At 39.1% G+C, this 15,542-nt stretch overlaps 1 protein-coding gene across 9 annotated transcripts in view; it reads left to right on the top strand.

Moving 5' to 3' along the window:
• Positions 1-15,542, top strand: part of LOC148338421 (uncharacterized) — a 154,053-nt gene that overhangs the window by 137,360 nt on the left and 1,151 nt on the right. For 4 of the 9 annotated variants that reach the window (XM_088294492.1, XM_088294493.1, XM_088294494.1 and 1 more), the window contains 8 exons: positions 8,307-8,417; positions 9,263-9,399; positions 10,567-10,741; positions 13,467-13,578; positions 14,214-14,357; positions 14,447-14,560; positions 14,629-14,790; positions 14,999-15,124. In XM_088294492.1, the coding sequence (XP_088150618.1) occupies positions 10,629-10,741; positions 13,467-13,578; positions 14,214-14,357; positions 14,447-14,560; positions 14,629-14,790; positions 14,999-15,124 (771 nt within the window). In that variant the 5' untranslated portion in view covers positions 8,307-8,417; positions 9,263-9,399; positions 10,567-10,628. Of the gene's footprint in view, positions 1-8,285; positions 8,418-8,610; positions 8,813-9,262; positions 9,400-10,566; positions 10,742-13,466; positions 13,579-14,213; positions 14,358-14,446; positions 14,561-14,628; positions 14,791-14,998; positions 15,125-15,542 lie in introns of those variants that run through there. The other 5 variants (XM_088294496.1, XM_088294500.1, XM_088294497.1 and 2 more) reach the window with 5 other exon arrangements.

The following is a 15,542-nucleotide window of genomic DNA, read 5'->3' as shown; positions in this document are numbered from 1 at the left end:
CCCACTTGCTGTGGAACAAATTGCCCTAAAATAAAAATATAGTTGGCTTGAAAGTTGCAAAATATCTTGAAATTCCACCCACTGTCATTGGTCACCCATTTCAAAATCAAATACAGTAATCACCTCTCCCTCAGGGCTGTTCCAAGCCACCTCCACATTATGTAAAATCTGCATTATACTCCATAGGCAGTTTTATAGCATTCACTTATTATGGTTTTAGAGTCTTTAAAGATAGTTTTTATTGAACGTGAGCAGGAGCAATGGATTGCACAAAAATAGTGTACAGTATAACAGTGCTGATGATCCCTTTGGTGTTTACAGTAAACAAATCCCGTATTTTCCCCCAAGCTAACCAACTTAACTTTTATCATCTCTTAATATTCATCAATAGTCATGCCCAAGGATGTACATTATAAAATGAACCCACAGCTGACACTTTGTGTAGGCGTAAAAAGCAGGATTATAGCAGATGGCATTCAACAATTTTCAACAAAACTTGGGTGTACATCTTGTTTCGTTATTTCCAATTTGTAGTTAATAGTTAAGAAATTTTATGTAGTGCAATTTGCTCCTGAACCTTATTCATAATATTCAAAAATAAAAGTAATCGGTTAACCACTGTCCCAGAACAGATTGTGTATGTCCTTTGTATGATGGACATGTTAATTATATTATCATTGTTTCACCCCATTCTCGATATTAATATATGCATCAAGTTAATAGAGTTGCATTCACTGGTCAAAGAAAGCCACTCTTGGAAAAGTCACTGTCTCGTGAAAGACAATGTCATCTTATATTGCTCACTTTTACGACAATGTAAGGAGTCAAGACGCAGTGGACGTGTAGGAGAGCTCAAGTAGTGAGAAGCTAATACCTCATCTTTATGATTTTGTAAAAAGCTTCCAAAGCTGGATGGATATTGGCAGATGAAAGGAGATTTACTGCCGGTCTTATAGCCGGAATATGAACTTTTTCAAAAACCACATTGTGCAGTGGAGCCTGTATCTTGGACTTTTAAAACACTCCCTTTTCTATTTGAGAAGCTGATCAACCGCTTCATTTCAATTGACTGACTAATGCTTGAAGAAACTATTGATCTTGTAGTACAACATTAAATTCTTTCTGCTGTTTTTGGGGTTGTTTGTTCACATTTTTGGAAATGGAGTGGAGGTATTTGAGTTCGATAGATAATGAGGATTTTCAAAAGAAGATTTCCAATAAGACTAATCAATAAGTGACAATGTACAAGGTGTTTCTTTGGCAACTACTGCCCTGGTATGCATATTACAAGATTTTTATTTCTGCTGCATGTGGAAGTGGATCATTTTGACAAAGTTGTTGTCTGGATGTGAAGCTTTTTAAAGAGGCTGTCACCATGCCGGTATACGTCAAGATAAATAATACACATAGGTTATTATGTTCCAGCACTGGCTATAGACGTGAAGGTTATTTTATTCCAAGGTTTATTTGGTTTGTATCCCCTGAGAGTGAAGTTAGTCATCAGCAGGGTGAAACATAAATCATTCAACGCGCAAAAAGGACTAAAGTCCCTTCTGGCATCTTCTTCTTAGAGTTGGGATACAACTGGTGGCTGGCTCATGTGTGTTATGGCTGCAAGTCAGATAAATCAATGCATCAGCACTTTCTACACGGACTCTTTCTCTATTGTGTGCCTTTGCTTGACTAAATGCATTGAGCGGCCTGTCACTGGCATGACCCCACTCTGCGGTTGCCCAACTGTGTGTCACAAAGGCGACAGGTGATGTCATCACTAACTCCAGTCACAAAAGTAGCTAATAAAATTGTAGGAATATTAATTGAAAAAGATCATTCATGACCCATATTATAACCAATATTAGGTATTTTCTATTTCTAGCAGCGCATTTATCTGTTTTTATCCCTTTCATTTAACATCACCACCAATAAAGTCCGATTTGAATATTAACTAGATGCCCTTCTGCACCTGCTTAGCATCCATTAGTGCATGAATCATTTGGGACCTTGCTCCATCCCCTCTGTCTGTCTCTTGGAGATGAGATGATGCAACCAAATCGACATCTCTTGGTCTTGACTACATCCAAGAGATGATTACATGCTTTTCTGTCTAATCAAATGAAGCTAATGATCCGGGGATTTTATATTTAGAAGCCAGCGTTACCTTTTTTCCAGCTCACCACATAAATACGATTATTGGCCCGAGAATAAATGTGAAGCGGACAAACGGCACATTCAACTGCCTGCACCCTAAAGAAATGATGCCCCTACATCACAATTGGACCAAAGCTGCAATTAGTCCCACAGAATAATTATGTGAAACCTGTCTGACTCCCTTGTAAAGACCATAGAGAATAAAAAAATTTGAACATTTTAACTGCAAATATTTGACCGGGTGATCTTGCTTAATTTGAAGTTTAACGAATGTGGAAAGTCGAGTGTGAAAAGCATTGCCTAAAAAAAAAAACACCCGGTTTCATTTTCTTGTGAGAAAGAAAATCAATCGTCACCCGAATGGATTTGCTTTCTTCCCGCATGCCATCCTTCTGACAATGGACAGTGGACATTACTGGGGGGGAGAACGCTCAATTGACATGCCAATAAAACTGTCTTATCCGTTGCAAACTATGTCGTAGTGAACTGTAAGGACCACTATCAGAAGCACTGACATCCATTGACAAACTAAGAAAATAAAAATCAGAAACACATTTTTGTGCATGTTTTGAGCCATTTCCAAAACTGTGTCAAATTTCAAATTTGACAACCATAAGCACGTTTGGAGAGTTTACAGTATGAAGAAACATGAGCACATTGACAATAGCACCGCTGCCAATTGCCTCGAGCCAGTGGTTAAGCAGATCTATGTAAAACAATTTGATCGGTTTAGGAACTCTTTTCTGTATTTCTGTATTGGTTGTATTCCTGGTAATGGCCACATAATGTACTATTTCTCAGGCTCTATTGACATATGATTAAAAAGTTGTTGTTTTTTGCGCAAAAACAAAGAATAACAGAGCCATGTTTTAATGAAATAGCTCTTACAGTATGTTGGAGTGACAAAAGTGTGCTCTATACATATCCACTTTATTTAGCACAAAAAGTGCTCATTGGCACAAAAAATAATAATCTCTTCGAACAACAGAGATAACGGGTCAATTCCAGCTCTGTCCGAGTCATGTGTTGTTGTGTCCTTAGGCAAGACATGTCACCTTACCTCCAGGGTGTGCCCTGGGTGTGAATGTTTGATGGCGGTTGGATGCAGCGACGCTTCCGTCAGGCTACTCCAGCAGCTGTGGTTATACAATGTAGTTTACCTCCACCAGAGTGTGAATGTGAGTGCATGAACACTGTACCCATTGTGAGCGCTTTGAGTGACTGCTTGTCCAGAAAAGCGCCATTTAAATCTGATACATTATGATTGCGACCTACTACACCGTCTCCTCCTCCATTACCCTCTGCACTGTGTGTTAAGCCCCCTTCGCATTCACACTACTGACCTGTGACTACTCTGCGAAATTCCCGTGGTATCATCTAGTGAAGTTTGTGGACGACACCATGTTAGTAGGACACATCATGAACAACAATGTGTATCAGTGGAAGTGGTCTCCAGCAACAAGTACCCTGGGGTGCATCTTTCCGCGGACGTCACATGGACTTGAAACACTTCCTATCTGCTAAAGTTTCACCAAAGTCACACGTGCCGGACCTGGGGAGCTGTCTTGAGGAGCTTTTATAAATGTGCAGCGGACAACGTTCTCAGTACCACAGACACATTTACCAGCAGATGCAAAAAGAGGGCTCGCTGCGTGATTGAGAACCGAATCCACCCTGCGCACCCCCCCTTCCATCCTTTCCCCTCAATCAGGCAGCTACAGAGCATCCAGAGCAGTACCATCAGGCTAAGGAACAAAATCAACTCCGACAGTGCTCTGTAGCCCCCACATCAACACTTGTATGCTGCAGGAAAGGGTTAGATTAGAGCAGGAAAACGAGGCTGAAACAAAACAATAAAATGCTGGGAAAAACATCAGAGAACCTGAGCTGAGTTTCAAACCCAGAAATGCTAATTATCTCAAACTGGTTTGTTGAACATGACGACGAGTTCAATGTACTCCAGTGGGCTCAACGATCACAACAGCTCAAGCCTATGAACGGTTGATTGCAACAATTGTAGATTGTTCTCGCCAACAATGAATCAACAGATACTTGAAAGACAAAATGGAATTCAGCCTTGATTTCGAACGTAGTTTGTACATCAAGTGGAAAAGGTTTCAAATGTTTTTTGGGTGTTTAATTACTCGAGTCGTTTTATATGATTCTTTCTGTGAAAACTTTTCCCGGCAAATCTTCACATTTCACTAACAATCTTTCAACACGCTCTCAGTTGGCACAGAGTGAGAGTGCAGAGAAATGAAATATTTTGGAGTCAGCCTTGTGTGTTATTGAAAAGAAATGCTGCTGTCACTCCTAAATACCCTTTTGCCCCAAGAATATTTATGAAACATACCCTTGATGTGATAGACGGGCCTACCTTTTGGCTCATTTCTCCTTCTTCAGACAAAAGCATACACGTGTGGCGTTTTGCTCTGTTTTTGGATCTTAAATTTTCAACCGATACGTAATGGGGCATAAATTCTAGCAGACATCCAAGTCTGTTTTGAGAATTTGTTTATTCATCTGATTGTCTGAGAAATGGAGGCTGAAAAGAAGAAAGGAAAGGGGAGCGAATGGCATTCAACCCCAGATTCCAGATAAATGAGTCGTTATATTTTGCTGAGTTGCGGATTAAAATTGATCTGATTACATTTATTCCATTCCAATGCAATCTACACTTTGGGAGGATCTTATATATTTTTAAACATTCTCAAAAAGGAGACTAGTGTATATATGTGTTGTGAGAGACCAAAGTAATAGCAAATATTGCAAACGGCCTACATTAAACCTACATGCTTGTAAGTAACTATTCTAAGATAAAGTCGTTATAGTTAAAATACAGCCACGGAATGCTGAGTGCTGTAGTTGCTTTTGTCATTGTTGTTGCTGGACAACCATAATTAGTTCTTCTTTTCAAAATGTTGCCTTTATTCACAGCTTCAACTTAATTCCATTGTTTGTGTTTTTTTGTTCATTTTACAGTGTGGCAAAAAAAAACAAATAATAAAAAAACAAAGGATAAGGCTCCACCTGCGGGAGACACATTTAAGCATTTTTCCCGATGTCCTTTATAGCAAAAAATAAATAAATAAACTTTATTAAATAATGACCACATAAAAAAGTCCATTTCGAACAGCCTCTGATCCTCCCTGCTTTGCCTGCTGCTTCCATGAAAGGCACTAAGCTAACTTGCTCTGCACCACCAGCGGCTTGCTAGTTATCGTCTAAAGGTCAATAATCCTCGCCTACACGGTGACAAATTACACTTCTGACAAGTGTCATCATCATTTAAGGAGGATGATTAGTCATTTACAGAACAAGAACAGGAGAAGAAAGAAGTAAAAGCCCTCTTAAATGCTATGCTAACATGAAATGCTAACACTCCGAAACACCACAATAAGTGCTTATGTGGGCACTGTTCAAGTTTTACATAAGTCAGAACTGAGTTATAGTGAAGAGTAACCAAATATGAGCAGGTTCATTATGTCTACAGAAAAAAAGAAAAAATATATACAGGTTAGGTCTGTAATGCAAAATACATGCTGTACATAAAACAGTTAGAGCAGAACATGTTTTGGTGAAATTCACATTTTCATCTTTGGACCAGACATACATAATTTATGAATCATCTCTATCTGTAATTGCTTTTTGTTTGACTGTTGCATGCAAATCATCAATAATTGCATTTTGAAATGATGCCATGAAAAGGAATATTTACGCCTTAACAATGAGCTAGTCCCCAAAGGCTGAGTTGCTGGCATGCATGTCTTGAATCAATGTGTTGTTGAGGTTTGACAGAAACTATCCAAGTCAGACATGGCGCCACAGCTGACTTGTTTGAATAGATGTTGTTCAGGATTTGCACAGACGCCCTCCATCAGTGTCTGTAGCAGCTCACTGTCACCTTTAATCACTGACCCCGGATGAGCTGCTCAAAACTACTGGCTCCGAGGACCAAATATGTGATTGGACTGTTATCAAAGCAGATCGGCTGGTCTCACTCCTTATTTGTCCCAGTGTAAAAGCATCAAACCCTGACTTAAATGTCGTTTTAACTGCTGCTGAGGTTCAAGCAGATAAATAAACCATCCGCCTCTGCGTTATGATCTTTCTTAATCCCATCGGAAGGAGCAGCCAATTTGTCCTTGACTGTGCCGGAGTCCTGGGTCAATAAAGCCACTGCAGTGCTGTCGTGAGGCCGCCCAGCAAAGCCTCTGCTTGGCACAGCAATACACTGACTCGCATCCAAGATAGATGGAAAAGACACGTGAACGGAATCACCCGAACAAGTCCATCCAGGCGAGCGGACAGCACTGTTGCGTATTCTCGTCTCAAAGTGGAGTATTGATACTTAAAAGAGAGACGACGCCCTCTGTGGGAAGCCAAAATAAAATGCTTTTAGTAGTTCAACTCAGTGTTAATTCAGCAAATGACATTGAATCACATTACACAAAAGGTGGGGCCAACCTACCACTCAGCTGAGTCACCTTGAGTAAGATATAGATGTAATTATTATATATGAATTGAATATAGAAATATTTTAAAAATAATGTACAGTATATCTATCTTTAGATGAGCATAATAAATATAATAAATAGTGCATACTTAACAACAAATAAATGTCATATTCTGTCATTTATGGTTATAATTAGAGCTGGGCACTTGACCCTTATTTGCCAGTCTGTCCCCCTCTCATTAGTTGGCTAATTTACTATTCGAATCCGCTTACCTTATTATGGTCTTATTCGTCTCCTTCTTATTATTCGTCTCATTCGTCCTCTTTCTTCTTCTCCATGAACGCGCCCAATGCAAGTAAATACGAACTGTTGGTGTTAGAGGGATTGCAATATTGCCCCCCCCCCCCCCTCTTGTAATGGTATGGCCCAGTAGCAGGTGGGAGGCAATTTTTGTGAGTAGGTTCATCTCACACGGGCGAGACTAAAATCAACCTCAGGCCTTTGTTGATCGAACTCTTTTTTAAAATGTGTCACCCCCCCCCCCCCCCCCAAATATGGGCGTCCGGCCAGACCTTTCTATTATATAGTTATTAGTCCTTCCCCTTGTGTTTTTATTTCTTCTATTTAGAAGTAATTGTTTCATGAGAATAAGCGGTATAGAAAATTGGTTGAGGCCTGTTTGCGCTTGTTTAAGAGGCTTTTCGTCCTGTTTTGTTGTCTCCACGTCATTGTGAATTTCTCCAGCTGTGTCTCAATCCCTTGTGTATAAATAATCTGCATCTAGCCCTGTCCTTCCTTTGTCAGATCATCTTGTCTCTTGTCACGTCTTGAAGCAGCCATTGCTGGGGGGCTTGTTATTCCATGTTACCAAGAGTCCATGCTTTTGTTTGTAATGCTTCCAGAGTTTATGTTTTGGCCTCCAGCTATGATGCTAACTTTTGTTGCTACTTTTATCCCCAAGTTTTACCAATTTTGCTGAGATTTGGATTAGACTTTTTGGGATAGACTGTTCACTGTTGCGTTTCCTGCACTGCAGTGTTCTTTTCTTATTTGTTTTTGGTACTTTATATTTAGATTCCTGTTGATGATTCAATAAATCGTTGAATTTGGCTTTTGGGTCCTTTTTTGTTATGTTCGTTCTACAACATACATTTTTACCTATTGTCACTCATTGAAAATGTCGATGCAATCGATAGGCCGGAGGTGGGGTGCAACATTCCGGCATCCCAAACTAAGCAGTCAAACTGTGATAGCAGGGTGTTGTGTGTGTGGGTGTGCGTGTGCGTGTGTGTGTGTGTTGGGGAGTTTTATTAAAATATTTGTAAGGTTAAAATTGTGTGGTTGAGATGATTGTAAAATGTGAGTTGGCACTAAGTAATTCAGTGAAGCTATTTAAAACTACACTTTATGAGAACAGAATCTATCAGCAGATTAGCAGCAATGTGCAAGAGCGTGGAATTGGGTAGACAGTTGGGGCACTCTTTGGCTAATGCTTTGCTTCCTTATCTGCCTGCTTTTTCAAACCTAATGATCTCATTTTTTTTCACCAAGTCGCTGCACAACACCTCCTCCGGGGGCATATTACAAAATAAGAGATTGGTCGAAATTCATCGAATGCAATCTCCCTTTCATCATAAAATGTCTTCTCAGGCAGGTTGGGGAGCAACAAACAATTAATAAATTTGCTTGTACCCTTCACAGTGCCAGTGCTCCCGATACGCAAAGCACGCGAACAGTCCATCTCGTTCGTGAGGACACTGAACGACATCGTCGAATGTGCATGACATACGTGCACAAACTCAGGGGAGTAAGGTAATACATGTACCGCCGTTATGTATTCATATTACCCCCAAAAAATGTTACTCATGTTTTTCACAATTACATATTTAATGTGGGGGAGAGAGAGCGCACAATCCAGTCCTCGCCACTCTCGAAAGTTGCTGGCCAAACACGATTTCGCACACAAATGTCAATGGTCATCTCACGTAAAAGCTTTAGTTGGCCAACTACGTGTTGGTTTTAGCGCGGTCACTTTCAAAGGTGACTCGAAGGGAGTGGAAGGTGACTGTTTTGGATCGTATTCACTACAGGATTTATTCATTTTAAATAACATTTACAAGGAAATGTGTCAACTGTCAAAATCATCCGGACTGCTTGTTATCATCGAGCGCGACGAGTTAGCATGCTAGTACTGCGCCCGCAATTTAGTAAGTAAATAATTCACTAATTCCCGTTACACATTACCCACAGTTTAGCTATTAAAATGCCATATTACCAATATAATCTGCAAAATGTGTCCCAAAAAATGTTTTTTTTACCAACACAGATCGCGTGTGTGTGTGCGCATTGTATGAGACGGGGGTGTTTGTGAGACGAACTTTCTTTCCTGCCTTTTATCAAACTGGTCACGTGGAAAGATATGAAAAAGTTTATGAAGCTACCAAATCTACTTTCCCCTCCCCAGTTGACGTTATCTAACCACCAGTGTCTGTCATTCTGTCTCTGTTGCATGGTGCAAAAGTGGTTAGTATGTCTCCCTGACATATCTTGTGTTTTGGATTTGAATTGATGTGGTTTACTTTTGTCAGTTAGAGCCGTACACACAAATACAGCTACCTATGGATATTGCTGCTTTCTGCAAGATGTTTACTCAACAGGTTGCGCCCTTGTTTTTTTCCCCGCTGCCACTCAAGTTTCTCCAAGAAGTGACTGTGTAACCTCAAGCCTGGATGGCTGAACATAAAGACAGGAACAAAGTGAGAAGAAAACACAAGCAGTGGCATTCTGAGAGAAGGTACACACATAAGACATTCATTTTCTTTGGGTACTATACACTTTTGAAAATAGTTCTGCTATGCCTTACAGTTTTTCTGCTCAGGTTGAGAATAATTCCTTTCAGAATTGTTTATCTCTACTGTACATACATTTGAAAATATTTGTTAATTATCACTGATCATTTTGAAAGCAATTCCTTTTATAATCATTGTTTTCCTCTCTATTTGATGAACTTCTGCCGCAATCGAAATGTCACTGAATAATTCATTCTTTTAAATTGGTTTTCTTTATTTCTTTTCTTTATCATGTAAGTTGCCTTGAATCTATTGGATTTTGGCAAAATGAGCAACACACAAGTAAGATCGCCAAATGAATTCGTCTTGTGCTAATAAAAGATAGCTCAGCGTGGTGAGGGCAAAATAATTAAGAAAAATCATTTAATTTGCTCAATTGTTCTTCGGATGAGCATGTGATTTTTCTAATTAACCTGCTGCAGCGAGGACACTAGTGAATACAATCAGTCTGACCCTCTCATTATTTGTCATGAATATATGCATGACACGGTTATCATCATTTACAGCCAGGTCTCGCATTACCAAACGGCACAACAGATCCTCACCAGCTCTTAGGAGACAACCTGAAGAAAAGGGGTGACGTTTGCTTTCTTAAGATGAAGACCTAAAAATGGCTGTGAGTCCTTAATGTAAATGCCAATTTTTGAGGGGAAACAAGCTAAAAGTCTACAAATTTTGTTCATGCAGTTTTTCTGCTGTGGTGTAGTAATATTAAAAAAATATATCAAATGAAATGAATAAATTAGTTTATTCACTGGGCGTGTGTACAGCATACAGAATTAATTTCTGTCTTGTCCAGTATGAGTTATTGTTTCTACTTTGTCCTCTAGTGAGAAGCACTGCTTCTTAATTCCTCTCCTGGTACAAAACATTAAACATGTATTGCCTCAAGTTTCCCGGGTAACATCTGAAAAAGTGTGCCATCACCTCGTGCAATTTTCAATCCATTTGCACGGTGACCCAAAATGGTTACAGGGTAAAAAAAAAACTGTGTATCATTGTCAGAGCGCCATTTCCTCTTCTCAAACTTTCAAATCACGTGGCCACCGATCCCAGCGACTTCCTCTTTTGTTACACAGCAATACTGACGAGATATTTACTTCCCTCTTCAGGGGCTGCGAGTGAGAGCAGAAATCTCACTCTTAGTTAATTGGGAATGGCCATTTGATGAACTATGGATCAAGAGAAGCTGGCTTTGACGTCTTCATCTTCAACAGCGGCAGATAAACACAATGATTCATCAGGGACAAGTGAAATTGACACCATCAAATCGTCAAAAACATCATGGTATGTATACATTATATTTCTGATTTGTGAGTTAAAATACAACACATCAACTGTTTGGGTTAAATGGATATTGATGAGGCATTATGTACCGATGACGTTGACCTGTCAGTCAATGTTCATATTCTCTCCATGCATGTTAGTTTTGACGAATGCGAGTACATTTTTCAATTTTGAGGAACCCATAAGCTTGTTGATCACCCTTTCAGACGTTAACAAAGACATTTGAAACAAAAAAAAAACACCAATGAAGAGGAGGAACAAAAAAATGACCACGGAGTTTCCAATGAGGTCATCACAAGTGATATTATCAAACGCCCCAGCCACAATCTCATCTCTAGTCATCCACTTGAGGTCACATATTTTCCTTTCAATCTCATAATCTCATTCTGGCTTGGCAAATAATGGCAATATGAAGCCCGTTGTCCTTAGCAGCCGGCTCGACAGATTTGTTATCACCCTCTTTATCATAGGACTTGACAGGGTTATTAACATATTGCTTGGCCCGCAGTGGCATTTTGGTGACCTTCCAAGACAACTTAGGAAGGGAAACTTTGTAAAAATTGGTTTTAGCTGACGCAAAAGCAAAATTAGGAAGGATCGACATCAGCGTGCACTTTGCAGCGTGCCGTCCCAGATGGGAAATTGTGACAGCTTTAGTCCGCTCAGTTTAGTTCAAACTTACTCTTCTCACTTGATTCTTTTACATTTATGGCCTAGTGTTGGAGTTAAAATTAGTTAAATAATACAAATAATAGGAGACTTTTTTTTAAAGTTTTATGGTGACTTCATACTTTTGCACAAAGGAACAAAAAACATTTAGCAATACAGATGAAAATTTCTATTACACAAGAATGTACAGATCTCTGATTGCATAAAGTCTCCATCATCTAGTAGAAATTCCATAAAATTATTTACTGTAATTATGACATTTTTAGATGTGGCCACCTCTGAGAGTTTTATACCTCATTCCAAAAACCATATGTATTGTTTTACCATAATGTTCCTTGAATAATTTGCAACCCCCCCCCCCCTCAAAAAAGATCTAAAATCCAGGTGGCGTATTGTACAAGGGGTCAGCAAAAAAAGATATCGTTCTGCCATTACACTGTCTTATCTTTATGTTCTTGAGCTGCATATATACATACAAAAGGTAACTTAGTGTGCTTCACATAATAAAAAGTACGTTTAAACGCAGTTACAAGCAAAATGGTTTCAATTTAAATGCAAAGTAAATAAAAAGTCATTTAGGAAAATTATGAGAGGAGGTTATTACGTTAAAACCTCAAAATTTTCCAGAGTTTTGGAAGTGTCTATCTGTGCCCTGTGATTCGCTGGCAGCCTGCCCAAGTTGCGCTTTAATCACCCCCTGCTGAAGTCAGCTGGGATATGCTCCAGTTCACCAGTGATGCTAATGAGAATATGCAGTATATAAAATGCATGCATGAAATTCTTTCACTCATGCAAAAATAATACACATTCATATTTTTAAGTGAGCTTGTGTGAGTAACATAAAGTGATGACAAAAATGGATAGATTGTAGAGTTTTGGGAGGAAACATATTAAAAATCATAATTATTCATCGTTAATATGCTCCGCATTTAGTCCATAATTTTTAGCTTTCAATTTAGAAACTGAGACGTTGGTGTGACTTATAATAATTCTCAACTTGATATTTCAAAGAACTCCATCTTGCCTTTTTTTTTTTTTATTTTTTGACAACACATAGCCCAAAAGAACTGGCATACCAGCGCAGTGCATGTACAGTAAGTGGATGAAAGCAAATGTTTCTGCGGGGGAGTTTGGCCTTCAGGGAGATGAGGTAGCAGTTCTTCCTCGTCTTGCTCTTCGTGCGTCCTACAGCATGCATGTGTGAGAACGCCCCGGGCGCGACATGCAAAGCTGTGTGTGTGTGTTCTTCCAGGAGCCGTCTCTATTCCCTCCTTGTAGGCTACTCCTCCGAGACAAGACCTCACAACACCGCCACTCAACAAGCTGCAATGACTAATTAATGCCTGCAAATATTTTTATCTTGCTGCCATCCAAAATACTTGAATATGTATTATTGGTTTCTAGTCTAATGATGGTAAATATGTGTTGGCCATCTTGTGTGCCTAATGTGACTGCACATATATGCGTGTGTGCGCGTGGGCGAACATAATGGCTTGGGTTTTATTCTACGAAAGTGCACTCACTCTATGCGAGTGGGTGTTAAAAGTACCCTGAGCTTTTTTTTTTTAAATTTATTTATTTATTTTTATGCATGTGTTTGCTTTTATTCATGGAAATCCTCTGCTACTCCTCTTTCTGCCATTGGTGAGAAGTAATAGTAAGTACAAATACTTTCATAGGGTATCTGTACTTTACGTGAGGATTTATTGATTTATTTTTCTGCAGACACACACTTTCTCTCTCTCTCTCTCTCTCTCTATATATATATATATATATAAAAATATAAAAGTGTGATTGATGTCTCTCTCTCTCTCTCTCTCTCTCTCTATATATATATATATATATATATATATATACATATATATATATATATATTATATATATATTGTATTTATATATATTTTGTATATATATATTTATATATATATATTTGTATATATATATTTATATATATATATATTTGTATATATATATATTTATATATATATATATATTTATATATATATATAAATATATATTTATATATATATATAAAAGTGTGTTTGATGTCTTACAGGTCACAGTCTATGGAGCAGCATGTCACAGACGGTATGAGCATCACCTCAGCTGACCAGGAGAAGCTGCTTCTTGTCCACAAGAACACAGAGCTCCGCAGAGTCAACAAAGAGGTACAACTTCACCGTCGCTGGTTCCGTGCTTTCGTTATGTATTGCTGATGTTGGAAAGGACATCATTCTCTGTGAAAATCAGAGGACGTGGGCGGTGTGTGAAATATTGCTGCTGTGGCGTCGCAATGACTTTTTTTTTTCGACAAATCGTATCACCTTGAGCTACTTCCTGATTTTTAAGAAGGAAGAAAAAATGATTCATTCTTCTGTCACAGCTGTTATTTCCATTTTGTAATATGATGAATGTGCACATCATTGTGACAGCAGTACTAATCTGATGGTACCGTGGGAAAATGTTCAGTTGTTTAAACACAGCAGGTGAACTACAGCACAGTTCTCTTGCTTACTATCTTACATCAATTAAATGAGGCAAAAAATAAAAACTGTTGTGTGTTAAATCCTATAACTGCTGACTGAAGTATATGACTAACCATTTGTTTAATGGAGTCTCTCTTCTGTACAGAACATAAAATAAAGAGCAATTTTTTTAAAAGTGAAGTCAAGGCTTCTTTTCACCACCATACCAATTTGGGTATGTTAGTCTCCTCCTCTACTTGCCACAATACAAAAACCAACAGTGTAGCAATGTGTATATTGATTTTGATGAGGGTGGTGACGAAATGGTTATGTTGCAGCTGATGAAACTGAATGCGGAGTGGGACCTGATGTATTGCAATACCACCCTGGGCTTGCAGCACCGGCTGGATGGTTTGGAGGTGGAAAAGGCCGCCCTCAAAGAATTAAACAGCAAACTACTGTTGAAAGTCGAGAACCAGCAAGTAAAGTCGCTTTCTACTGTCAAATTTGTACTTTCCACAAATATTGAGATCTTAGAACAAGCAAGATGTCATACTTTGTTAACATGCAGAGTGCAAAGGACTACTATGAGAAGGCATTCATGCTGGAGCTGAAGAAGAACCGAGAGCTTCAAGAATATGTGAGGCTACTGGAGCACCAAAGGCACCAGCCACCTCTCCAAGAGGTATCGTTACCTCTCTGCTGTGTCTGGTGACAGTCTGTGAGCACTGCTGCAAGAATTGCTTTTCATAGCAGGACAGGGTCCAGGCAACGGTCCCTGACTTCCCCCCTACATCATGTGTCGCCTCAGCCTCATCCAGTCTGGATGTGAAACAGCAGGTCAAACGCCTGAACTGCAACTCCCATCAAGAGGTGCTGGATTTAAAAGAGCAGCTTGAAGCACTCAAATGTCAGGTGGGCTTTTCATTTCAACACAGAATCCGAACGCTTTAAACTCACTGTTGCTATGGAGAAAGCGCATTAAATTAGATGAACAAAAGCACCACCAAGTGGTTACTCGGCTCTGTTCTAGAATTTGCTCCAGAGCACAGGAGACAATTATACGTATTGATGTATTGTATTGGTATTGACCCAGTGCCATGATAATGCCTTGTGTCCGCAGACTGAGATCTATGAAGCAGAATATCAGACGGAGCACAACAACCACAAACACACACTGCAGGACAACCAAAGGTTGAGAAGAAAAAGGGAGGAGATGCGCCAACAGGTGCACCTACTGCAAGAGCAGGTAGTCCTCAAATTGTAGGGCATACTCACTTTGATGGGCTTTTAAAAGGAAAAGTACTTGTCACTTACTAATTAAGTGAGGTATTTATTACTAATGAAGTTCTTAAAAAAATGTCAAATATATTTATAAAATAATTACAAATTACACAGATGTCACAAATAAGATGTGATTCCTCATAAAACCTAGCAGAGGCAGTAAGTAAGATTAAAACTGCACAGATTCTTCCTGCTGGTCACATGTGGCCTCTTGTTGCTATGCAGAATTTGTCGCGCACACTCAGAGAGCCAGCCAGTCAATCAGACACTATTCTGAATAGAGAATCACAGCACTCGAAGGAGAATGTGCAATTTATTTATGCGGCCTTTTTTTCCCCATTGATTCACTGTTTTTAATTTAATTAAGAATACTTATTATAAAG

The sequence above is a fragment of the Idiotropiscis lumnitzeri genome, chromosome 4 (assembly GCF_059441095.1).
Source record: "Idiotropiscis lumnitzeri isolate Australia: NSW breed Sydney's pygmy pipehorse chromosome 4, RoL_Ilum_1.0, whole genome shotgun sequence".
NCBI lineage: Eukaryota > Metazoa > Chordata > Actinopteri > Syngnathiformes > Syngnathidae > Idiotropiscis > Idiotropiscis lumnitzeri.
The sequence above is the reverse complement of the archived record's forward strand: the minus strand, read 5'-3'. Positions and strand labels throughout refer to the sequence as shown.